The following is a 27,893-nucleotide window of genomic DNA, read 5'->3' on the forward strand; positions in this document are numbered from 1 at the left end:
TACATAAGAATATTTTTTTTAATAACAATTCATTAGAACCAAATAAGAAAATGGGGAAATCCCATTAGCAGGAGAGTCACAAGAAAAAGAAACATGTGTTAATTATCCACAGAAAAAACTCAAATTTCACTAGTAATTTAAGAAACCACAAAGGAGGAGGAGAAACCAGTGTTCACCTACCAAAGTATGCAAGCCTGATAATTCACAAAGCTGTTAAAGTTGCAGGATGGTTAGCAGAAAGGTGAATTCCCATAGTTTGTTTTCTGTTGTTTTGTTTTGGATGGCAATTTAACAATATCTTTCAACATTTTAAGGAGAACATATCCGTTTGTTGGACAATCTCTATTATAGAGAACTATTTTATGGATGTGTTCATATGGTTATACAAAGATATATGTGAAAGGATGCCCATTATGGTATTATTCATAATAATACACTTAAGGTCCACTAATAAGGAAGTTTTCAAATCAATGACTCTTCAAACATATACAGATTTCTTATGTAGCCTTAAAATGAATGAATTTGCATGTATATACATGCTGAAGATCTATATTGTTTTAGTGAGAAAAAAAGTTTTCAGAAAGGCATGTGGAATAAACTACAGTTTATTCTAGAAAATAAGGATGTGTTGTGCAGTATATGGGCACACAGGGCATATCTGAAAGAAACCCACATAGTGGTAAGGGTGATTACTTCTAAAAACGGGTTGTGGGCTTTATTTGCTATGAGAGTAATGCATTCTTCTTTATTAGAAACTACATATACATATAGATGTTATTTATAGAGTGATAATAAAAACTGAAATGCAGGCTTGTGATAAAAACATTTATGTTTAAAAAACATTTATGGTGCCTGATAAAATCATTGTTTTTATCATATACTCATTACTTAATTTGTGGATCATCCTGTCATAAGAAAAAAAATCTACTGTTTTGTATCTCTTTAATTCTTGAGAGAGAGAGAGAGAGGAAATAAAGGCATTTTATGTGCTAAGGACTGATAGTGGCTAGTAATAAAATGTTAAAAAAATGGATGGAAGGAAGGAAGGAAGGAAGGAAGGAGAAACATGTCCTTAAATTTGAACAGTCTACAGACATATAAACGGAAAATTTAAACATAGTGTGTGATTAGCAAAAATATAAGGGAACCATAAAGTGGAAAATCCAGCTTGCAAACTTAGAGAAGACGTCCTCAAATAATTTTACATAGTGTGCATGGGTTTGTAAATAGACAAGGGAAAAATTAAAAGGGCATTACACATAGAAGACACAATAATGAAAAATGCTCTTTACTCTTATCTTCCCTATGGGTTTATGGTCTACTTAGGGTTGTATGTGCACGTGCGTGAGTGTGTGTGTATGTTGTTAAGGGGGAAATTAACAGGATTGTCGTACAAATGATGAATTCCTTTCACAGCGCAGCAGACTATGCTATGAGAATACAGAGAAGGCAGCACACGAGATGTCCTGAGTGTGCAAGTATTTATCAGATTACTGTTTCTTGTACATCTATAGTACTAAGGGATGTTCAGGGATCCCTCTGACTATGCTGTGTGCTATGTGACCACTGAGCAAAGTACAATGTGGTTGTATGATTCTTGTCAGTGGGTAATAATCAGCAGACAAAGTCTGCGGCATTCTGAGTGGTTTCATAAAGAAATATACAAAACAAACTAGAGTGGTTGTCACTGCATGTTTTTCAATGTAATGTTTTTCTTTACCTCTTTGGTTTATATCGTTGAGTTTCAGCTATTACATAGGGAATCATCTCTCTCTACATCAGAGTTTTTCAACCTTGCCACTAATTGATGTATGAGACTGGATGATTCTTTGCTGTTCTGTGTATTATAGGATATTCAGTGGCATCCCTGGCTTCCAAACTTTATATGCTTAGTACCCTCCCTTCTGTTACCACCATATCACAGTGTCTTTAGACTTTGCCAAATGCTCTCAAATCCCCCCTCTGGGGGGGTACTTTTTTAAAGCATTTCAAAATAGAAACATGAATTGGAGAATATGATATTTGTTAAATTTATAGTCACTTCCAAAGAGAATCTCATATGGTTACAATGTTCAGATCATATATTTTATGACCAAAAATGATTCTATATGCTTAGGTCAACAATTTTCATGTTTTTTTCCTTAAATGTTTATTTATTTTGAGAGAGAGAGAGAGAAGGAGAGAGCGAGAGAGGAAAAAAAAAAAACAAAACACACACACACACACACACAAGCCAGGGAGGGGCAGAGAGAGGGAGAGAAAATCCCAAGCAGGCTCTGTGCTGACAGCAGAGAGCCTGATGAGGGGCTCAAACTCACGAACCCTGAGATCAGGACCTGAGCCAAAATCAAGAGTCAGAGGCTTAACAGACTGAGCCACCCTGGAGCCCCAGCAATTTTCATGTTTAATATTAACTGCCATATTCAAATGCACTATATTGTGAAAATAATGAGGTATACCACTGAATAAAGTTAGGTCGTTTGTGCTTATGGAAAAGAAGTATAACAGTGTGGCTTCTTGAGAGTCATTATGACTGTCATTTTTAAAAGAAAATCTACTTGTTGTGTTATAGCATTGATTTAGAAAAGGACCATTTGCGTTGTGATGAATTCCTTGTAAGCTACTGGCTATCATATTGCATGTTTTTTTTTTTTTTTACCTACCGAAAAATGTGACAAAGTGAACAAAGTGAACATGGGTGGACATAATAACAAAATATTCTGGAGGGTAAAATGTAACTCAAACGGGCCCATGAAGACACTCGCACGCACTTTATCAATGTAAATGAACAATTACTTCACTTTTTTCTCTAATGTGCTGCACATTATCATGCCAGTGATGATTATTTTACTACCTTCTAGCAATTATTCTATAGAATAATTGTCTTCTTTGTCCTTTAAACAACTTTAAAGAAGCATTTCTTTAATTTAGATTTTCTGTAACTTTATTAAATGCCTACATTCTTCAGAACTGAGACCTAAGAGGATGAAATAAAAAAGTTAATACTGATTGTTGTGGCGCAAAAAGGACACTCACTATGAGATGAAATTATACCTGCCTTTGGAATCAGCAGTCTACTGCATGTGTGGCATTTTAGAAATGAAAGTAGGATAAATAGGATTGTGCTTGGAAACATCATTGCCATTCTCAGAAAGGCCACGATAAGGGTCTTAAGACATTTAGTGAGGCTAAAATGGCATATTGTTATTAAAAAGCTGGTAAAGGTGTTTTGATTATATAACTTGATAAATCTCTTTAAAGAAATAATTAAAACTATAATTTTAAAATAATAATTGAAAACAATAGTTTCATCTTTTCTATTTTTATAGATACATACCCAAATTTATGCAATTATAATTTTCCTTTCACTGAGAATCAGTAGGCTTTAGTACAATTTTGATTGTTTTGCAGTCACTCTAAATTTCCAAAAGTAATTACTCTCTATGTAGAAAATTTTCAAGGAAAACCATACTATATCACAACGCAATTTTCCTGAAAGTAAATTTCACATCTTTTTTTTCCCCACAAAAATTGTATAAATCTTTACCTCTACACTCTTCTGTGTACTGATGAAAAGATACCTATAAGTAAAAATCACCTAATAATATTTAAGATATTGTAACACATGATAGAAATAATACATTTTAATTTCTGGAAGACAGAACACAATGTTTTATATTTTATTCAGATTATAAGTATGTAATTTATAAACCTTAACCTCAATGGAGCACTGATTCTTAGTTTGGCACATAGAGAAAGATATGAAATTTACTGCATGACCCTTAAACTCCACAAGGTGCCGTGTCCTTGGAGATGTACTAAAACATCCTAATCTTTTTCATGTCTTTGTTCCTCTACAATCTCTAACTCCCAGGCCTATTTCCATTTGCAGCTGTGTTCTTTGTTGCAGGGCAACACGTAGAGACACCAGCTGTGCTTACTTTATTGCACTGCTTGTTGGGGGACTGATTTAGTTCTGGCCAAACATCTTGGGAGCTTCACTCTGGATATCTTCCAGGATTCTAGTAGCCATTTTAAAATCATTACCCTGGGGCTTAACTTCAGAATGAGATAATTTCAGTGAAATGAGGCTGGCACTGCTGTTCTACATGCTAAATTAAAAGTGCATATGAGGAGTCACATTGAACAACTAATGAAGTGGAAATTGGGAAGAAAATTCTAAGTTTCATAACGTTTTTCCCCTCATAACTTTTCCCTTGTGTCAGTTAGCTTGTGTTTGGTAACAAATAAACCCACAACTTAGTGGCTCAAAACAGCATCCATTTTACCGTGAACTATGAGAAGGATATAAATTAAGAAAACAATCCCATTTACTATAGCATCAAAAAGACTAAAATACTAAGGAATGTATCTAAGAAGGTGAAAAATTTGTATACTAAAATCTGTAAAATATTAGTAAAATAAATTGGAGAGGACACAAATAAATGAAAAGGTATCCCATGTTCATGGATCAGAAGAATTAATATTGTTTAAGTGTCCATTCTGTCTAAAGTGATCTACAGAGTCAATGCAATCCCTAGCAAAATGTCAGTGGCAGTTTTCACAAAAATAGAATAAACAATACTAATATTTTTATGTAACCTAAAAAGATTCCCTGATAGCCAAAGCAATCTTGGAAAAGAAGAACAAAGCTAGAGGCATCACACTTCCTGATTGCAAGCCATATTACAAAGCTATAGTAATCAAAACAGTATAGTATTGGCATAAAAGCAGACACTTAGATCAATGGAATAGGAAGAGAGCTGAGAAATATTCATGTAAATATGGCCAATTATTGACAAAGGAACCAAGAATATATAATGGGTAAATTTCTCCATTTACTCCTTATGAAAATAGACTAGACTTGGAATTCCCCTCTTACAATTGATCAATTTATAATAGAAAATACTTTGCTGGAATAATTTTTTCACCATAAATTGGACTCAAGTCACGAAACTTAAATCTTCACATCATGTTTTTAAAAATATATTTAAAGAGTGATTTTCTTGTGTATACCCCTCAGTGTAGGAAAGTGAAATACAAAGCAAACCAATTAGAATTTTGACAATTCTAGATACAACTTGTGTGCATGTAATGGTAAAAAGTATAATAGGTGTAATTTCCATAGTGGCCAATGGAAATTGTTATATAAATTGACCTTGGAGCTTAACATGTCTCTTGGTGGAGATAATGCTTTAAAAAAATAAATCAGCACAACTTAAATTTCTTACTAAAAGTAATCTTAGAGCATCCTAGACTTATTATTTTGTCACTTACCACCTTGCCTTATAAATGACTTTAAACTTGTATGCTATTTTACTGGCCTCTTGGTTCTTTAACATATTATTTCTTTAATTTCTTTGTCATAAAGCATTACAAACATAATGGGCAGTAAAGAAACTATATATAAAATAAAAACAAACTATATATATATATATATTTAATAGAGGTGGGGAGTTATTATTCCATATGATATTTTCCCTGTATTGTTATCATTTATTCATGAATATAGTTTCCAATTAAAATCATTCTTATTTTTCACAGAAGTTCACTAGTATTTTACATAAATTCATCCTAAAAATGACCAATTGTTTTGTTTCCTCCTCTCTTCCTCCCTCCCTCCCTTTCTTCCTCCCTTCCTTCCTTCCTTCCTTCCTTCCTTCCTTCTTACTGGAAGAATAGACCTAACCAAAAATCTCATACTAAATACTTTCCATTAGTTAATTATCACTGATAATCTTAATTAATGTATGCCCTTACCCCTATATTTTAACAAAAGCACGTGATTTGAAATCATTATAAAATTTTATAAATTAAAAAAAAAAAGATTTGTGTGTGAAATCAATGTATCAGGGCATATGCTCTTGAAATCTCTTTCTCAAATCGTACACGTGCAAAAAATGCAGCCTCAGGTTTAACTGAACTTGACTCCTAATTCTATTATGAATTTCATATTTCTTTTTTGAGAATCACACCATTTTGGGTGATTCATTTTTTAGGAATCATATACAGAGTGAAGGAACAGTGACCCAGGATAGAGTAAAGACAGAGCAATCAGGTATGAATGTTCAGTGTTCAGGTGTAGAGAGAAGTGTCAGCCTGAGGTTTGGTAGGCCCTGCTCCTAGGTACAGAATAAATGCATAGCAATCAACTATATGTAGAAGGAAGTGATCAGGAATTGGGTAAAAACACTGCAATCAGATATAACTAGGAGGCAGAGTAATGAGGCATAGACAGAAGGCAGAGTGATCAGGTAGAGAGGTCACAGTGAGGAAGAAGAATGTTTGTGCCAGTATCGATTCCTGCTGCCATCTGTCAGATATCTTTGTACCCACTAGTTTTCAGTGATCAGTCAGTCCTTGATTGGCAGGGCTCCCTGCTGTCTCATTTGTAAGTCCTCTTGAGATCAACTGGGTTTCTCTTGGATACATTTCATTTCCCTCCTTAGTAAATGGGGAATATTATTCTTGCTCCCTTCTACCGGTAAGGAGAGAACTCAGAAGTTCAGGCTAGTCCCTTTTTTGCCTGCACAAGCCAAGTGGCCTCTTTAAATCTTCTGCTGCCGTGTCGCCTCGAAGCGCCTCTTCTGCAGAAGAGGGCACTAGTCTGAAAGCTGATCACAGCATTGCAAGTACATAGCAAGAAATAAGCACACACACAAACATAAGCAGATTTGATGGCTTCTGTTTAATTCAGCTGTGTGTGGCCATTTGTTATGTAGCGATAAAAAATACAACCAAGTAGAAAAGTCTAAATATGCATGAAAGAGCAATGTAGAATGTCACGTGGTTACTGAAATTATATTTGTTTAGTTGGCATGGAAATATTCATGACGTATTATTAGGTGCAAAAGAAGCTGCAAGGTGTTCTCTTTAGTATATACATAATTACATGATAGACATTTGAATACACCAAGATAAAACTATGGAAAGACATACAATACGCTATTAAGATTGCTTTTCTGAAGGGAAATGACACCGCATTTGTATTTATTTTTCTTACTAAGATCATGCTGTACTTCTCTGATTTAAAATACTCAGTTTATCACCGAGGCATAATTTAAACTGTTCTGTCTGATATATCTCCCCTTGGCATGTCAAAGAGGATATTCAAAAAAGAAACCATAAATATTTCAAAAAGAAACCATAACAACAAGATAGAGTAACAAAAATGAGTAAGAGATGCTGAAAATTCCTGGAGCGTTGAAAACATTGAAAATTGAATAGGGGAAAAGAGGTCAGATTTATAACCCTGAGGATTAAAGGTGAAAATTGTTCTACCCATGAAAGCCCTAGGAGATTCAAAAACACAGAACGACCTGGGGAAGTCACACAGGCAACTTAATAAATTAAAGCTTTTATAACAAGAAAGACTTTTTTCAATCTCATCTGTGCATACAAAGAAAATGTGTTTCTATTCTATTGTAAAGCCGTTGCTGATTTCCCCTTAAATACTTAGGGGTATTGGAACATGGGAATGAAGCAGAAAATAGCTTTCAGTGAACGAAAATTCCCTATCAGAGAGGAACAACAATAAAAAAAGAGTAAAAGAGATTTACCAGGGGGCAAATGTTACAGTCCCTTCTGATGGAAGTCATTCTTCTCCTTTGGGGGACACAAAAGTCCTTGACCCACTGGGCACCCATCCAGCCACACTTATTTAGAGGTAGCATTCCTATTTTAAAGGGTAAGCATCAACTCAATTTCTGTTTTAACTTTAAAATTTTTCAGCTTTATTGAGTTATAGTTGACCAAAGGAATTTTATTTATTTAAGGTGTGCAACTTCATATTTTTGATGTATGTGTTCACTATGACAAGATCACCATGATCAAGCTGATTAACATATTCATCATCTCACTCAGTCAACATTGCCTGCCTTCTTCCCTCCCTCCCTCTCCCCCTCCCTCCCTCCCTCCCTCCCTCCATCCCTCTCTTCCTCCTTCCTCCCTCCCTTCCTTCTTCCTTCCTTCTTCCTTCCTTCCTTCCTTCCTTCCTTCCTTCCTTCCTTCCTTCCTTCCCTCCCTCCTTCCTGTGATGAGAATGCAAGATCCATGTTGTTAGAAAATTTCAAATATACAATATAGTATTGTTAACTATATAGTCACCATGCTGTTTTCTAAATCTACAGAAACTATTCATCTTGAATAACTGATATTTTATACCATGTGACCACCATCTCCCCATTCCCCCTCACTCCATAGCCCCTGGAAACTATCATTCTACTATCTGCTTTGTGAGTTTGAGTATTTCAGATTCCACATTTAAGTAAGATAATATATCTGGCGTTGTGTGCCTGGCTTATTTCCCTTAGCATAATCACCTCCAGTTTTACCTACGTTGTTGTAAATGGCAGGATTTCCTTCTTCCTTAAGGCTGAATAATCTTCCAATATATATTCCATATATTTTTGCTTGTTTCACATTTTCTTTAGTCATTTGTTTTTCGATGGACATTTAGACATTGAAGTTGTTTCTATATCTTGCCTGTTGTAATTAATGCTGCAGTGACAGGAGAGTGAAAATATCTCTTTCACATATAGTGATTTCATTCACTTTGGATTTATTTACATACTCAGAAGTGGGATAACTGGATCATATGATAGTTCTTGTAAATTGTTGAGGAAACTTTACACTGTGTGTGTGTTTTTTTTTTTTTAAATATAATGGCTATACCAATTTACATTTCCACCAACAGTGTCCAGTGGTCCATTTTCTTCCCACCCCTGCCAACACTTATCTTTTATCTTTCTTATAATAGTCATTCTAACAGATGTGAAGTCATATCTCATTAAGCTTTTCATTTACGTTTCCTTGATGATTAGTGACATCGAACAGCAGTGTACCCATTAAAAATTTTTGTATTTCTTTTGAAAAACATCTATTTAGATCCTTTGCATTTTTTAAAGATTGGATTACTTGATTTTTGTTTGTTTGTTTTTTGTTTGCTTGTTTTGCTATTGAGATGTATCAGTTTCTTTTAGATTTTGGATATTAAGTCCTTATTAAAAATAAAGTTTGCAAACATTTTCTCCTATTTCCAGGGTTGTCTTTTTACTGTTGACTGTTTTCTATGCTGTGCAGAAGCTTTTTACCTTGATGCAGTTCCATTTGTCTATTTTTATTTTGTTTTCTGTGTTTTGGTGCCATATCCAGAAAATCATTGCCAAGACCAATTTCAAGCAGTTATCTCTATGTTTTCTCCTACATTTCTCCGTTTCTTTATTCCGTCTCTCTCTCTCTCTCTCTCTCTCTCTCTCTCTCTATATATATATATATATATATATATATATATATATATATATATATCTGTTTTTATACTATTTTGATTATTGTGGCTTTGTAATATATTATGAAATCAAAGTGTGATGCCCCCAGTTTCGTTCTTTTTGCTTATTTGTTTTGACTATTAAGGGTCTTTTGTGTTTCCATATGAATTTAGAGGTTTTGATCAGGATTTTATTGAATCTGTGCATCACTTTGGGTGTTGGGGACATTCAAAAAATATTAATTCAACTCATTTTTAAACACAAAAGACAGGAGTTAAAATAAAAAAATTGAATAATTATCCATTACAGAGAAACAAAGATAATTCAGATAAAATAGAATAATTTAAATTAAAAATCTAATTTGCTGACACTGAAATCTGAGATTTTACTGCATTCATTAAACAGGAGTAGACTGAAATGAAGAGTAACGTTTTCAAGGAACAAAAAAAAATCGATTTCTAAAATCAGGGGTGCCTGGGGTGGCTTAGTCGATTAAGCATCCAAGTCTTGATTTCAGCTTGGCTCATGATCTTGTAGTTTGTGAGTTCAAGCCTCTTATCAGGCTCTGTGCTGACAGCATGGAGCCTCTTGAGATTCTCTCTCCCCCTCTCTCTCTGCCCCTCCCTGTTCTCTCTTTCTCTCTCACTCAAAAAATAAATAAACTAAAAAAAATTTAATAAGAAAATAATAAATAGAGTAAGATGCCGAAATTAAAACAAATAATAATCAGTGGCCTGAATGATGTGATGGTCAAAGCTGAAGATTAAGTTGGTGATCTAGCAAATAAAGCCAGGGACATCTTACTTTGTGTAGTGCAAACAAGACAAAGTGGAAAAGCATATATGACATAGTAATAGACATGGATGATCAACTAGAAATATTTTTCTTCTGTTGTGGGAAAAAAGATATATACATATTTTAAGTTTATTTATTTATTTTGAGAGACGAGGGGGCAAAGGGGCAGAGAGAGAGAGAGGGAGAGAAAGAATGCCAAGCAGGCTTCTTGCTGTCAGCACACATCCTGATGCAGGGCTAGATATCACGAACCATGAGATCATGACCTGAGCGGAAATCAAGAGTCAGATGCTCAACCAACTGAGCCACCCAGGTGCCCCTACCCCCGCACACACAAAGAATATACTGAACAAAAGAAAACCTGAGTTTTCAACTTGAAAAAATGTAAATAAGCACCAAGCAGGAAAACTAATTAATTAACTAATTTGAGAACCCACATTCAAATTTCCTTGGATAATGAAATTTTAAAATGTAATGTAAAAAAGAGATAAGTTTTGGGGTACCTGGGTGGCTCAGTTGGTTGAGCATCTGACTTGAGCTCAGGGCATGACCTTGTGGTTCATGAGTTGGAGCCCAAATGGACTTACTGCTGTCAGTGCAGACCTGGCTTCAGATCCTCTGTCCCCCTTGTCTCTGCCCCTCCCCAACTCGTGCTCTCTCAAAAAAAAAAAAAAAAAAAAAAAGAGAGAGAGAGAAGTGTTTAAGGACAAATATTTCTCTGAATTACAGTGTTCATGAGCAAAGATACAAATGAAAAAGACAATGGAAAACTGTATAAAAATTCTTTCATTGCAGCATCATGATTATCAATAAAATATTAGAGAAAATAATTTTTCTGATATGAAAATACTTAGAAAATTTCAGACATGGAAAGACTAGGAAAAATCAACAACCATATCTACTGCCAAAGCATGAATATACTAGAAGTATTTATTATTAAGAACTTTAGCAAATTACTAAACTACATAGTATTTCTAGAAAGAAGGATATTTGGATTTATAAAATGAATAGAAAATATGCCATATGCCTTAAGAACTGTGAAAAAGCATTTGATCTTGATTCTGTTAACATTCTCATTTTTGTGATAAAAGCTTAGAAATCCAGACATTTTCATTTCACATTATTCAAGTCACATTAATGGGTTTTGTAGAGAATAATTTTTGTGTCATCAAATAGTGCTTACTCTTGACTTTTGGAAATAATTTATGGACATAAGGTAAGACCAACAAAATGAGAATGAGCAAAGGCTATTTACTCAGAGTTTGCTATAACAAGACCATTAACCACAATCACTCACTTGCATTTTTGCAGAGACTCCAAAGCAGGCCGAAGAGTTGGAAAGGTTTATAGTGAACCAAAGAGAAAGTTTTGAGTATGCCATAATTGGAGGGGTTGCCATAGAGAAACTATAGGTGGGTGACCTAGAAGCAGAGCATTGTATATGATTGGAAGGGGAGAAAGGTGTAGAGAAATTGCAAGTTATTGATTAAGTCCTGGCCATTTGAGGCTGGATGTTATTATTTGACTTCCTGGATTGTTGGTAAGGTGAATCATTTAACTTCCTAGACATATGACTTACGGAGAATAAGTAGCCTGGTTCCTGGGCTGGTTATTGTAGATAATGGGTTGTTTTCTTGGGCTGTTTGCTACAAACTGTGAGTCAGAGTTCTGTTTTAATTTATGGTCTCAACGTTGCCCATTTATATACAGTCTCTCAAATAAAACCTTAGAAAAAGCATAAAAGATGTAATATAATGTATACCATCAAAGAAAGCCATAGAAAATCATAAGTCATGATATACTATATACCACATAGACTTAAATCATGTAACTGACAAAAATTATGAGTGAAAAGGTGATAAATTATACATATTTTCTCCAAAATCATTAGGAGCATACTATTTGCTACCTAAAATTATTGAAGTAAAATATAGCATTACTTAATTTTAATTATTAATTGAAACTAATAATGTAAAGGGTGCCTGGATAGCTCAGTTGGTTAACCATCTGACTTCAGCTCAGGTTATGATCTCACAGTTTGTGACTTTGAGCACCACATCAGGCTCTGTGCTGACAACTGGGAGCCTAGAGCCTGGTTCAGATTCTGTCTCCCTTTCTCTCTGACCATCCCCCACTTGTGTTCTCTCTCTCTCTCTCTCTCTCTCTCTCTCTCTCTCTCTCAAAAATAAATGAATAAACAAAAAGTAAATAAATAAAATTAATAATGTAATTAAATTGCATGATGCAAGAGGTGTTGGGAGGTAATTGTGATGCAATGAATCCTTCATGTTTAATTATGGTATAGCAATGAATAATTTTCAGTTGTGATACAATCAGAAAATTTTAAATTATAATGAAAGAACAAGCAGTAGGACAAAGAGTTGGTATACCCAAACAGTGGATCTGGTGAGAGTGAGCATAGAAACTAAGAAGTAAAGAGGCCTCTAATTGTATATATGCACATTTTTTTCTAGTTTATTTTGGTGGGGGGGACTACTTTAAAAATATACAGATTAGGGGCACCTTGGTGGCTCAGTCAGATGAGCATCTGACTCTTGATTTAGGCTCAGGTCTTGATCCCAGGGTCATGGGATCAATCCCCACATTGGGCTCTGCCCTGAGAGTGGAGCCTACTTTAAGGTTCTCTCTCTTTCCCTCTGTCCACTTTCCCTGCTTGTGCTCTCTCTCTAAAATTAAAACTATAGGGGCGCCTGGGTGGCTCAGTTGGTTGGGCGGCCGACTTCGGCTCAGGTCATGATCTCGCGGTCTGTGAGTTCGAGCCCCGCGTCGGGCTCTGTGCTGACAGCTCAGAGCCTGGAGCCTGTTTCAGATTCTGTGTCTCCCTCTCTCTCTGACCCTCCCCTGTTCATGCTCTGTCTCTCTGTGTCTCAAAAATAAATAAACGTTAAAAAAATAAATAAATAAATAAAATAAAATTAAAAACATATATACATTTGCATATATGAATATTTACAATAATGAAAATTCACCTGAAATAATATTGCACTATTCAGAACAATGCTGAATTTAGTAAAAATTTTTATTTTTCAAATAGTATTTTCTCTACTGAAAATTAAAGCAATTTATAGATATAATTTCTAATGTTTGATAAGAAACTGATATTAAATCCACAGCAGTGCAATGAGCTTAATTAGCACATCTGCTAAATTAAAGAAACGACTGGTGAACTCTTTGAGAAATATTGAAGTTTTTAATTATGTGTGTATATATATATTAAATTTTCATGCATATATGAACATTTTCTCCACTTCAAAAAACAATTTTCTCTCAAAATCTCATAATTTTATTTTGCATAGAATGAACAACTCTCTGAAGTACGTATTTGTCAGATTCCCATATGTTGACTAATTTAACGTTTGAATGCAAAGAACACAGATTTTCATTTAAAAGTACTCACTGTATTAGAAATGAGTACAGAACCTAACCTTTGTATCTGGTCAAGTATAGTCGTTACTCAGAAAAGCAATGCAAGGTAGCTGGGGAGAGACCCGTTAATACCGAATGTATCACACAGAGTTTAAGCAGGAAAACAAAATCCACTGTTAATTAGATCAAGAGCAGGAATCACATATGTGGAATAAGTTACAAAAATGAAAGAGGTAAAATACCAACCAAGTTGCAGGTCATGAGGCAACCAGTGAAGGACTCCTGTATCCCTAGGGCTAGAAGAGTCGTGTTACCTGACCCTAGGAGCTGGGCTTTGTTGCATGGATCCGGGGAAGAAGGGAGCTCAGAGGGGGCTGAAACCATTGCAGAAGCGCACACTGCCAGAGATACCACCCTAAGCAGAAAGAGGGAGGGAGGGTGGCGGGGAGGTAGACGGAACAGAAATAGGCACACCTTTCCTTCTGCATTGCAGTTTTCCTCTAGTCCCCACCTTTGTTTAGGTGGTAAGGAAGATTCTAGAAGGGCACAGCAGTCTTGTCGGTACCTGGAGATTACTTCTGCTAAGTAGTCCAGACATATCTTTATGTTACAAGATGTCTTTATTGAATTGGCCTTTCACCATGTAGGCAGAGGGTAGAAATTTAATGCTACCTCTCCCCCAAATAGATGAAGTTGGATGGCCATTACATACCATCAAGGAAACACGCAATCACACACACACACACACACACACACACACACACACACACACACACACACACAAAGGTGAAGACACTGTAACTAATGAACTGAATGGAACTATTAAACTCCATCATGACTGGTTGGAGAAATAGATGGTAGAGGAAAGAATGTCACATATCAACACAGATAAGACCAAGCTTGAATTCCGCCTTTTCTAAATGTCAGCTACACAACCTTTTTGGACCTCAATGCCCTCATCTGTAAAATGGCATTAAATGTAATTTTCTCAGTAGATTGATCTAATTATTCAATTAAATGACAGAGGGATACCTGGGTGGCTCAGTGGGTCAAGCGTCCGACTTCGGCTCAGATCATGATCTCACAGTTTGTGGGTTTGAGCCCTGCATCGGGCTCTGTGCTAACAATTCAGAGTCTGGAGCCTGCTTCAGATTCTGTGTCTACCTCTCTCTCTGCCCCTCCCCTGCTCACACTCTGTCTCTCTCTCAGAAATAAAGAAACCTAAAAAAATTAAATGTCATAGAGCAGAGTGTTTTTCATATAATTGGTACTAAATTCATGTTATTTCCTGAATTATTATTCTTTTTCTTTTTAAGGAATATACAATAAAATTTACTTGAATAATGTGCAATTTCACATTATGCAGTTCCATAAAAGGGATCTAATTGAAAGTACACAGAACTTATGATGGCCATGATTTAAAATACGTAGTTACAGGGATACCTGTGTAGCTCAGTCTATTAAACATCTAACTCTTGATTTCAGCTCAGGTCATGATCTCACTGTTTTGGATTTGAGCCCTGTGTCAGGCTTTGGGCTGACAGCACAGAGCCTGCTTCAGATTCTGTCTCCCCCGCTCTCTCTGCCCCTCCCGTACTCACACTCCTCTTCCTTCTCTCCCCCTCTCTCTCTCAAAAATAAATACATAAACTTTTAAAAAAAAAATAATACACAGTTACAATAGTGATTTTTGTTTTGGTACCAGATGTTTCAGAAGTGTTCTTGCAGAAGGATTTTTTAAAAATCCAATGACTCCTGGGTGAATACTCAAAGCTTTATCAAATTACACAATGGCTGGAATCCTGTGTTATTGCTCTGTTGGTGAAATTACAGTCCTCCTGTGTAGAATGAAATTTTAGTTGTATCTTGATGACTATTGCTTTTCCACACTCCCTGGAAAAATCTTCTGAGAATTAAGCCCTAAGAGATTCCTTCAGAGAGATTCTCTGCCTACATAAATCCTTAGCTTATTTTTACTCAGAGTTCTTGCTCAACATTGATTCACTTGATATTTTAACAGAGCTGTGAACCCTGACGAATCATGCATAACGATTTGCAATCTCAGAGAATATTTGCTTGTATTAAAATGCCTTATTAAATATTTCAGATTGGTCTTTAGAGACTTTCAAAAAGTCCACTCTTTCTGCTTGATATGTAACTTTCTACAATGTGTGCTATTTATAAAGCTGTAGTACAAAAAAGAAACCAAATGAAAAGAGTGACACAGAGCAATTCCCAAAGGAAACAAGGCTTAATTTTTATTGCAGAAAAGATATCTTGAAAGCTTTTTTATGTACTTTAATCTGGTTTTTTTCAAATTTGTATAAAACATCAGCTGAAAGGTACTAATCCCTAGCATGGGAACAGTTAAGTATGTGCCACAGGAAATATTTAAGATGAAAATTTTGTACACTAAATAGCCAGTGAAGCTTTAAAAAGCTTTTGTGTTTTTTTTAAATAGGAAATAGTTGTAAAATTAAAGCTTATAAAGCACTTTTAAAGTTTTCTTTGATTGGAAGCCAGTTATAAACAGAAGGGGCTACCCGTTGAATATATATTGACCAATATATAATAATTTCTAGAAAAAATAGATTATTTTAATATTGTAGAATAATGGAATTTTTGTCATCACTTCATATATTTTCATTTGGAAATACAGCATTGTAAAGAATAATATTTTTCCACTATGCATATAATTGGGGGACATAGTATGAATAAAGGAATTGAATTGTCCAATGTGGGATACCCTTCTTAGAGTAAATATTGATTTGTTTTCTCTTTTTAACCAGGAAGAAAAACTCTTCATTAACATAACCAATATATCTCATTAATTTACTTAAAAAATGCCAAAAAGTATATCACTAGTAGTGCCTAATGTTTTAAAAAAATCAGACACCATTAATTTCTACCTAATTTTATCAACTTGTGAGAATAACTTTTATTGTATCTCATTTATGATATAGCTGGTATCACATAGCATAGGGAATTACCATCTTTGTGTGTGTGTGTGTGTGTGTGTGCGCGCGCGTGCGCCTGCGCGCGCGCATCTGTGACTTGTAACTTTAGATTCTTTGACAGATTCAGTTAAAGAACACCTGTAAATCCTGAGAATAAATGTAATTTCTTCCCACTGCCACTGTAACACATTTTATTAGTTTGCTAAGGCTCCTGTAAGAAAGTACTGGCAAGCCAAGCGACTTAAACAACAAAACAAATTTTGTTTCCTTGGTTCTCAAAACTAGAAGTCTGAGGACTAAAGTGTTAGCGGGGTCATGTTTCCTCCTAAAGTACTGGAAAGAGATTTGTCCCAAGCCTCCCCTTCAGCTTCTAGTGCTTTGCTGGAAAATTTTCCTTTCAGTGCTTGTTTAAGAATCACCCCAATATCTGTCTTCATCTTCATGTAAAGTACTCTGTGTGCGTGCGTGCGTGTGTGTGTTTCCACATTCCCCATTTTTATAAGGACACCAGTCGTATTAGAGTAGTAGGACTTTATCTTAATTAATTATGCCTACAGTGACCCTATTTCCAAATAAGATGGCCATGACGTCCTGGAGTCTAGAACTTCAACACATGAACGTTGAAGGGAACCAATTCAACTCATAACAGACACCCTGAAGGGTTCTATTTTTTAGGTTATCTATTTTTTAATGAAAAAAAAAAAGTGTTTTTTTTCCTAATGTAAAAGAACTCCCAAAAGCACTTAATGGTTCTTAAAATGTCGCCATCTAGGTTTCAGATACGTAAGAAAGTAAGATATGTATATATTTTTCTTTGGGCCTGAAACTTCCCTACCAATTCTCCTTGTAAGAAATCCTTGAGCAATTGGGCAAGGGACTTATTTTCCATCCTTGCTATTTATTTTGACCCTTACTGCATCAGGGGCAGGCTGATTTTTGGTTGGGCTATATGCTGTACATATACGTGTGTTCCCTTCAGCCACCAATCTGTGTATGAAGAGTGGTGTCCTCATACCTTTAGATGCCACCAAAGTAGAGTGATACAGGTAATTTCCTCTCCCTTGCTTCATGCACATTAGAATTGCCCAACACCTATGAGACCTAGTCTGTAGAGATGTGTATAACTGTTAATGACCATACATTTTGACCAGGATATAAGGTTATTATATTTGCTTTTTCTTCCCAGGATCGCTTCTCTGCTCATTTCTTGGTGCTACTTTAAACCATCACTTACATAATACCAGCAGGCTACCTTTCTTTCTTTTCTTTCTCCTTTTCTTATTGTTCTTTATTTCACTTGTCACTCCATTCATGCCTTTCAGCTTTCATGTAACAAGACTGAACTTTTATAGACACTTTAAGCCAAGCAGAAGAATTTTTTTTTTTTTTTGTCATGTGGTGACCCAGCCTATTACCACAAATGAGCTGTGATCTTGCACAATTTGTCTTTATCAGATTTCTCTATGGAATGGTTGACTGGGGACTGTTTTTAAGACATTAAAAACTGTTTAAAACCTGAATAACTATTGCAAGGCCAGAGCAAATTTTAAAATCTGAGGATTTTATAAGTGTGGCTGCTTAAAAGATGACTATTTTTTTAAATTCTTTTAATGTTTATTTATTTTTGAAAGACAGAGAGAGCGAGACAGAGCACGAGCTGGGGAAGGGCAGAGAGAGAGTAAGACAGAATCCGAAGCAGGCTTCAGGCCCTGAGCTATTTGCACGGAGCCCGATGTGGGGCTCGAACCCACCAACTGCAGAGATCATGACCTGAGCCAAAATTGGACGCTTAAACAACTGAACCACCCAGGTGCCCCAAAGATGACTATTATTCTAATACTTTCTATCTATACTCTTCTCTCCTATCTGAATCTCAGTAACCCCTATCTGCCAGGTGCGATCAGCATTTTTCCTATCAGATCAAAGATTTGACTGATATAATTTTATAACACGTTGGCCACATTGTGGGCTTTTTACAGAGCTTGTCTAGGCACTTACTACGTATTTCAATTTTTTTTTTTCAGTGTGGCTCCAACAAAAATGGCTCCTAAACCTACTTTTATTTGTAGACTTATTTATTTGGAGATTGATATTCTCTGAACAGGTTGGAGAGATAAATATGAAGTATTCAACGAATTTTGTGACATCACAGAAAAACTCATTAACACTCTATAAACATCATACTAATAATTAGAACTAGGAGTGAAAGAGGCAGTGAACAAACTCACTCCTCTAAGTGTAATGGAGCTAGGACGTGCAGTGCTGCAATGAGGAAAATCATGGTGCCCACACAAGCCTAAACAAGGCTTTCTAAGAGTGGAATACCATTGAAGCAAGGGAAAGGTTTTGTCTTTCATTTGAACTTTTAATTGTGAGATTATGGATTCACATGCAGCCATTAGAAATGATATGGACAGGGGCTCCTGGGGGCTCAGTCGGTTGAGGGTCCAACTTCGGCTCAGGTCAAGATCTCATGGTTCATTGGTTAGAGCTCCGCATTGGGCTCTGTGCTGACAGCTCGGAGCCTGGAGCCTGCTTCTATTTCTGTGTCTCCGTCTCTCTGCCCCTCCTGTCTCTCTCTGTCTCTCTCTCTCTCTCAAAAATAAATAAACATTAAAAAATTAAAAACAAAAAGACACGATATGGACAGATCCTTTGTATACTTAACTCAGTTTTTTTCAGTGATATAACATACAAAATTATCATCTTGAAAAACTATACAAAATATCATATCCAGGTAGTCGAAATTATTTGATCTTCAAATCTTATTTAGATTTCCCCCAGTTTTACTTGGATGAATGTTTAGTTCTATGTAATTTATCACCTGTGTATGTTTATGTAGCCACACCATCATCAAAATACTGAACAGTTCCAACATTATGAGGATCCCTCCTGTTGCTGTTTTATACGCCAATCTCACTTACTTCCATCTCTTCTCCTTGAAACTGGCAACTACTAATCCGTTATCAGTTTCTAAAATTTCATCAACTCAAGAATGTGAAATGAACAGAATCTTACAATATGTCACCTTTTGGGATTGTTTTTTCCCCCCACCAGGTATAATCCCCTAAAGATTCATCCAACTTGTTGCATATATCAACAGGGTGTTTATTTTTATTGCTGAGTAGTATTCCATACTATGAATGCACAGTAATTCTTTAGCTGTTTTTCCCAGTAGAGTTCATCTGGGATGTTTCCAGTTTGTGACTACTACAAATAATGTTGCTGTGAATATATATGAATATTTGCAAACACGGTTTTAGGTGAACATACATTTTCATTACTTTAGCATCAATGCCCAAGAGTACAATTTGCTGGGTTGTATGGTAAATGTGTGTTTGATTTTATAGAAATCTGCTAAATGTACACTTCCACCTGCGGTGTACAAGTGACCTAGTTTCTGAGTGTTCTTGCCGCATTTAGCGTCACCACTGCGTGTTTTCATTCTTAGAGATTACTTTTAGACATCGCACAGTCCTCCTCTTCTGAGTATGCGTAGCTACTTACCATATTTCCACTTATAATCTCAATGTAAAACTGCTACTTAGAGGCCAGAATCTTAACATATTGTTACAAGTCCGTATACATTTATAATCTGCTAATAAGGATTCTCAGGTGAACACGGCAGACTAATTCTATTAAGTTTTCTAGTATCCCTTGAAGAACAAGCTTTGCTTAAAGTTGCATCTGCATTTCCACTTGGAAGTAAAATCTTTGTCGTTAAACAGATATTTGACCCTTAGTAAGTGCCATACCTAAATAATTGAAGTCATTACTAAAATTAAAGACTGAAAATTGTCAGTGCCTCCATAGTCAAGGACCAAAATGAATGCAGGATTGCACACAGGCTTACTTGATTGCGGAAATATTTTGTTTGCTACATAACATGAATTTTTAGTGGAATCTTTTCCAGCTAGGCAGAATAAAATATCAAGTATGCACTATTAGATGATTCATCAAGTACATTTTATGAATAAATGAGAGCTCTTCACCCACTAATTTTACAGTGATGTTACATAGCCCTTAATAGATGGTTGTCTTGTTATTCCTAGATCAGTTTTCATTTGGGAATAACTAAAATATGATATAAATGTATCTAATTATGCAAACAGTATTTTAATAAACATAAAAGAAACCAGCATAATTCATCCACTAATTTTACTACCTCAAAATACAGTATTTTAAAGTTACACTTTAAAGTACACTTTAAAGTACACTTTAATTTAAAAAAAAACAGCAAAATAGGCATATTTTGATACTCATTGTAGAAAGATGATTATGTTGGTACTGTTTATAAGAATCTAAAGGAATGAAAACTGAGCCTTGGAGACCAGTCAGGAGACTAATTAATAGTCTGTGTAAGAAATAAAAAGGGCATAAATGAATGAAAATGGTTTGAACGTGCTGTTTTGATGCCATTGATAATTTAATGTCAACTCACCCACATTCCAACCTAATCACAAACCATCCCACCTCCCATTTCCTGAATCATCATGTAACATGCAACATATGTCCTCACCATACCTTTAACTTTACCCCATCATTGAGTACCCGCTTGATCCTTGATCATCAACCCAACCCAACCCCGATTATGTTGAGTGTCAGAGGAAGCTCTCCACAGTGTTGACAGCACAGAAAGAACTATATTAAAATATTGGAGACCAAATATTCTATGTTGGCCTCTCATTTGGTCCAGTTGTGGTCATGGGAAAAAAGCAAGGGACAGGTTTGATAGATAAATCCAAGAATTAAATTTAGTAGGATACGTCTATTATAGCATTCCATAGGTATTGAAGAATAACCTTTTTCTGTGTACAGAGCATGTGCTAAATGTTACCACACACTAAAATTTGTTTTCCTGAATTCACAGGTACCTCTGTTCTACAGGTGACAGCTACTGATGCAGATGACCCTACCTATGGAAACAGTGCGCGGGTGGTTTATAGTATTCTCCAGGGACAGCCCTACTTCTCCGTAGACCCTAAAACAGGTTAGTGCATCTATGTGCAATTTATGTGCAGATATGTGCTAAAATAAAAAAGAAACCAATATTTTTATCTCTGTGTACTCTCGTACATCGGAATTGTTATTTTAGCACATTTTAAAGTGTCCTCACTTTTTCTAAAATGAGGTAACTGAATCATTGAAGATAAAATAACTGTTTTCCTTAATATTCTGATTATCCATCATTTATACCCATACCAGTAAAAAGTTTATCTTTGCATATCCCTGCAACAATTACTCTCTGCTTAAAACAAATGTGGAGTATTACATCAAATGAGATTTTCAAGTGTATTTTTTAAATTAATTACATATTAGTTTTAAGTCTTTGCCAAAAAGGGTAAATATTCATTGGATGTTTCCATATTTTATTTGAATTTGATTGTCACGTAAGTTGTCATATATTACATTGGGGGAACTACTGTGTCTAGAACTGACATTTTTTCGTAGTTGGAAATTTCTTCACTCTTCAAATATTGTCTTATGTTAGAGAAATTAACTGAGAGTGAAGACAAAAACATGTAAAATATTTGTTTTTTTTTTCAGGAAAAATAGGTATTCTGCTCTCTTTCCTCTCCTTTTTCTGTCCTAAACAATGATATCGTGTTATGTGATGTCAAAATGGGAATGCATTATAGGATCATGTTACAGCAGCATAATCTAAAAACGACATAAAAGCTCATGGTCCCATTGATAAATAATTTGTTAATAAAAATGTGACTAAACATACATCAATTTCGAATGTAGCCAAATATCCAGTAAGAAATGAGTTTCAAATTTTACTCATAGTTTAAAGATATGCATAGTCATGAGGCACAGATGAAGAGAGAGATCCAGGATATTCCAGAGGTTCCTAAATCCTTTCTAGTTACATTAGATTCATTCTGAATCAGATTAACATGTGGGATTATGAAGAAGTAATGGACACAGCCACATAACTAACACAGAAAAAAGCTATGTTTGGTTGTAATATCCCCTTATACTCACATAATTACATGGCATACAAAACATTTTTTAAGGGACCCTGCTTCATAAGTTTATGCATCTCAGGTTTGTTTACCACTATCTTAGATGAGGTACATCCAACTGAAAAGATGCTAGCACATTCCCAGTAACTAATACCATTTGAATGCTAAGAGTATTGTCATGATCATGTTTTCAAGAGAATTCCACCAGGTTATTTGTCTTCTTTCTTCCCCCGGTGTTCTCGAACCCATAAGTATATGGGACAATAATGGATCTCGGGCATACTGTTAACCCCTTAGTTATTATAATTTATGAATAAAATAATGAAGAATATGTTCAGAGCTAGGTAAATGCAGAATATATACATGCAAGTAGATTCTTGTATTATATGCATTATAATTATAAAATAAATATATAATAAAATGAGGTAAAAACTAAAAATCAGGAGATGATAAAAAATAATACAATGTGAACTAAAATAAGTATCAGATAAGCAAGTTCTTGAGAGGTCTGGGGGACCCAGTCAGGTAGGCATCCGACTCTTGCTTTTGGCTCAGGTTATAAGCTCATGGTTCATAGGTTCGAGCCCTGCATTGGGCTCTGGGCTGTCAGCACGGAGACTGCTTGGGATTCTCTCTCTCCCATTCTCTCTGTCCCTCCTCCATTCATGATCTCTCTTTCTCTCAATACAAATAAAGAAGCTTAAAAATATAAATAAAAATATTTTATTTTTTAAAATAAAAAATCAGCAATAGTCAAGAATGGCATTTATGTATGAATGATTCTCATATGAGTTTTTACCACTCCTAACAAAGACTATTAGAAGAGTTATCTGGTTTAATATAAATGTACTTATATTTCGAGTTGAGTCAATTTTCACACAGCCTTCATATATTTTTACCCAATAAATAATGAATATTTCAAAGAAAAATATAACATTTCAGAACATTTCTGTTGTTAAATTCTATGTTTAATTTGCAGGTACATAAAAAATGAGACTAAAAAAGTCTACCTTTTAATTATATACAAGGAGCATACTAGATATTCTTTTCTTTTGAATACTTTTACAGCATTTTAGATATCAAAGGGTTTCTGCTACATGTTGCTAAACAAAGGGTAGACATTGCGCTTGAAATCTTTCTCAAACACTTCTGCACTGATAACAGACATTCCACAGGTAAGAGGACAGTGATGTTATACTGTAATTAATATAGTATAGTGCAGTAATTCTTAACTGTTATTTTTCTAAAATACTAAGGTTTATTCCAGAATGATTTAAGGATACTTCATGATCAAATCCTAGGATGTTACGTAATATCATAATCAATTGGTCAAGTGACTTAAATTATATGCCCCTGTGTACTTGCATAGAAATTTAGAATAACAACTAAATCCAATAAGAAACTTCATGCAATGTTCTTAGCCCAGTCCTTTGAAGATATAGGTAGGTAGTCAATTTCCTGTGTCCCTCCCCTTTTAAAAAAAAAAATGTTTATTTATTTTTGAGAGAGAGACAGAGTGCGAGTGGCGGGAGGGTCAGAGAGACAGGGAGACACAGAATCCAAAGCAGGCTCCAGGCTCTGAGCTGTTGGCACAGAGCCCGATGCAGGGCTTGAAATCACAAACTGTAAGATCATGACCTGAGCTGAAGTCAGACACTTAACCAACTGAGCCACCCAGGTTCCCCATGTCCCCACTTTTTTTTTAAGATTAAAAAGAATTTCCAAAATTGCATAGTGTGCCATCACAAGGGTTTGAAATAGTCTTAACTGAAACAGAAAAAAAATATTGTTTGAAAGAATTTTTAGTCCACATTAACTATACAAAATGTGAATTCTACATATTATATATCGCTAAATTACATTTTTTAGGCATTTAAAGAAAGTTTTTTAAGTATTCTTATTAAGAAAAATATACTTTTAGAAAATGTGGGATGACAACTTAAAAGAAAGTAAGTTAAAAAAAATAAATAAAAGGAAGTAAGTTAGACGTGAAAATAACCAACATTTTATCCTTAGAAATGACTGTCCCAGCTGAAAATAGTGTCTCTAAATGAGACACAGTGACATGCTGTCCAGGAAACAATTGTCATTAATGCACAAGTCCTGACCCACAATAGCTCTGATTCTCTAAAAAGACCTTTCCTTAACATCTTGCAGCAGAAATCAATCAGCTATAAAAATGCACTCAGGGGAAGGCCTCAGTGAGTTTCTTAGGATGTAATTGAACAAGGCTTTCAACATAGTTTCTCCAGTGTGCATGATGTAATTAAAGTCATCAGCAACTTTGTTCCTATTTAACCTTTTCAATTTTATTTTATTTTAACAACGAACAAAGAATTGCTTGTGGAAGATCACTATATATTTGGATAAAAGATGTAAAGCATCTTTAAAAGTTTTATGAATTTCTTTTTTTTATTTATTTTTTTAAAAATTTTTTAACATTTATTTTTTTTTGAGACAGAGACAGAGCATGAACGGGGGAGGGTCAGAGAGAGGGAGACACAGAATCTGAAGCAGGCTCCGGGCTCTGAGCTGTCAGCACAGAGTCTGATGTGGGGCTCGAACTCATGGGCCGCGAGATCATGACCTGAGCCAAAGTCGTCCGCTTAACCGACGGAGCCACCCAGGCACCCCAAAAGTTTTATGAATTTCAATGTTAATTTTGCATAATTCCATATGAAACTCTACTTGAGAATGACTTTATTTTCCCAAAAGCAATATTTTGCTTATTGATAGCCAAGCAGTTAAAATATTTAATTTATGGTCCACAAAATCTGCAAAAGGAAACAATTTGTCCATAGCAGAATATATTTTGTCAATTTGTCTCATCCAATAGCCCTCTCTAATTGATAGAACAACAATAATAATTGCACAAATAGTTGTAGATACATTTTTAAATAATTTCCTACAATTAGCTGCACATAGACAAAAATAGTGAGCCTAGTGCTGAAGAATTTGTTTCTTTTGGAGAAAAACTAATGCATTAATTCAGAACTGTGTCATGTTTCCTAATTACCGAAAGAGATTATGTATCACTTTATTTTTTTTAGAGAAGAATTCTAAGAAGTTCCTGAAAGTGTAAGAGTGTATGGGGTTTAACACAAGAAGTGCATTTTAGATAGCATTTAAGAAATAGACACCAGTGGTTGTTCACTCAATAACAATTTCCCGCTTTGTTGGTCCTATTAGAATTCTAACTTTGCTCATTTTAGCCACATACTCACTTAAGAAGCTAGATTTCCCAGCCTCCCTGTTGCTGTTGTGGCACACTTCTAGCCAGTGAGCTATAAAAGAAACACCACTAGAGGCTTTTTGATATCTCTATGTAGGTGCCAATGCTTCGTCGTTTTGGTTTCCCACCTTCTGGATTTACACATATGCATAATCCCTGGGGGTACAGCAACTATCTTGTAATCGTGGGACAATGAGCACCCAAGATGAAAGTCGCATGGGAAAAACGGGTGAGCAAAAGCCTGGCAGTGAAGTCACTCTGAGTAATTTTTTTATGTGCAAACACATGCAGTGCTGATACCTGGACTTTTGTGAAACGAGCTTTGCAGACCAGTAAATCCCCTTCCCGGCACTGTGCACTTCCCACACAGGCATAGACATGGAGCTCCTATTTTTATTCCTCTCAACCCAGGATACATGGTCCAGAGAGAGAGAGCGCAGTGCTTTCTGTATTTAAGGAGTCATTTTCAGTTCCACTGCCAATACTAAGCTGGAAAAGGAGATTGTTCACACTGACTTGAATATCAAAAGGTACATTAATTGTGGATATCTGGGGGGAATCAGAGAATAGAACCAAAGATAATTTTCTCTGACACGCCATTGAATATGCATATGTGAAAAATAATTTTAACTGCCATCAAGATGTAGTAAGTAAACTATATACAGTATAGACGTCAGATAACTCTCCTACTACCGCCTAGGTCCATCTGTGCTGTTACAAATGGCAAGATTTCATTCTTTTTTCAAGACTGAAAAATATTTCAGTATATTGTATTATTGTATGTGTGTGTACACACACACACACACACACACACACACACACATATATATGTTACAAATGGCAAGAGTCCATTCTTTTTTCATGACCGACAAATATTTAAGTATATTGTATTATTGTATGTGTGTGCATATATATGTACATATATACACATATAAATATATATATGCACACACATATATATAAACACATATATACATATATACATATATATATGTTACAAATGGCAAATGTTCATTCTTTTTTCATGCCTAATATTTCAGTATATTATTTTATTGCATATATATACATTACATTTTCTTTATCCATTCATCCGTTGATAGATACTTAAGATGTTACCGTATCTTGGCCTTTGTCAATAATGTTGCAGTGAATATATATATATATTTTTTTTTTTCAAATATACATATATATTTTCAAATGAATGTTTTTGGTGTTTTTTTTTTTTTTTTGATAAATATCCAGAAGTAGAATTGCTGGATCATCTGATAGATTTAAGTTTAGCTTTTAGAGGAAACTTTATCCTGTTTTACATAGAAGCTGTACCAATTTTACATTCACACCAACAGCATAAAGGGGTTCCTTTTGTTTACATTCTCACCAAAACTTATTTCTGGTCTTTTTGATAACATTCATTCTAAGAGGTGTGAGGTGATAGCCCATTGTGGTTTTGATTGGTATTTCCCTGATGATTAGTGATGTTGTACATCTTGGCCACCTGTATATTGGCCACCTGTATATCATATTTGGAAAAATATTCAGGTTTTCTGCCCACTTAAAATTAGTATCACTAAAACACATTATATTAGTTTTAGGTGTACAGTATAATGATTTGACACTTGTGTCCACTGTGAAATGATGACCACTATTAAGTCTAGTCACCATCCATCACCATAATAAGTTGCAGCTGTTTTGTGTGTGTGTGATGAGAATTTTCAAGATGGACTCTCCTGGCAACTTTTAAATGTGCTCTGCCCATTTTTTAATTGGATTGTTTGGCTTTTTCTTTGCTATTGAGTTGTATGAGTTCTTCATGTATTTTGAATATTAACTTCTTATCAGACATAGGACTTGAAAATATTTTCTCCCATTCCATAGGTTACCTTTTCATTTTGTCATGGTTTCCTTTGCTGTGCAGTTGCTTTATAGTTTGATGTAGTCTCACTTGTTTATTTTTGCATTTGTTGCTTTTATCTTTGTGTCAGAGTCAAAAAAAAAAAAATAATTGCCAAGACCTATGTCAAGAAAGATACTGCCTATGTTTTTTTCTAGAAGTTTTGTAGTTTCAGGTCTTATGTTCATCTTTTAAATTCATTTTGAGTTAATTTTTGTGTATGCTGTAAGAAAGCAGTCCAATTTCATTCTTTTGCATGTGGCTGTCCAGTTTTCCAAACACCATTTATTGAAGACACTGTCCTTTCCCCATTGCATATTTTTTGCTCGTTTGTTATGTATTGACCATATATGTGTGAATTTATTTGTAGGCTCCCTATTCTGTTCCACAAATCTA

General features: G+C 35.1%; 1 protein-coding gene across 4 annotated transcripts in view; it reads left to right on the plus strand.

Annotated features, from left to right (window-relative positions):
* Positions 1-27,893, plus strand: part of CDH18 (cadherin 18) — a 532,487-nt gene that overhangs the window by 286,625 nt on the left and 217,969 nt on the right. For 3 of the 4 annotated variants that reach the window (XM_042952827.1, XM_042952846.1, XM_042952853.1), the window contains exon 5: positions 21,276-21,395. In XM_042952827.1, the coding sequence (XP_042808761.1) occupies positions 21,276-21,395 (120 nt within the window). Of the gene's footprint in view, positions 1-21,275; positions 21,396-27,893 lie in introns of those variants that run through there. The other variant, XM_042952835.1, reaches the window with a different exon arrangement.

Source organism: Panthera leo, chromosome A1, assembly GCF_018350215.1.
Source record: "Panthera leo isolate Ple1 chromosome A1, P.leo_Ple1_pat1.1, whole genome shotgun sequence".
Classification (NCBI taxonomy): Eukaryota; Metazoa; Chordata; class Mammalia; order Carnivora; family Felidae; genus Panthera; species Panthera leo.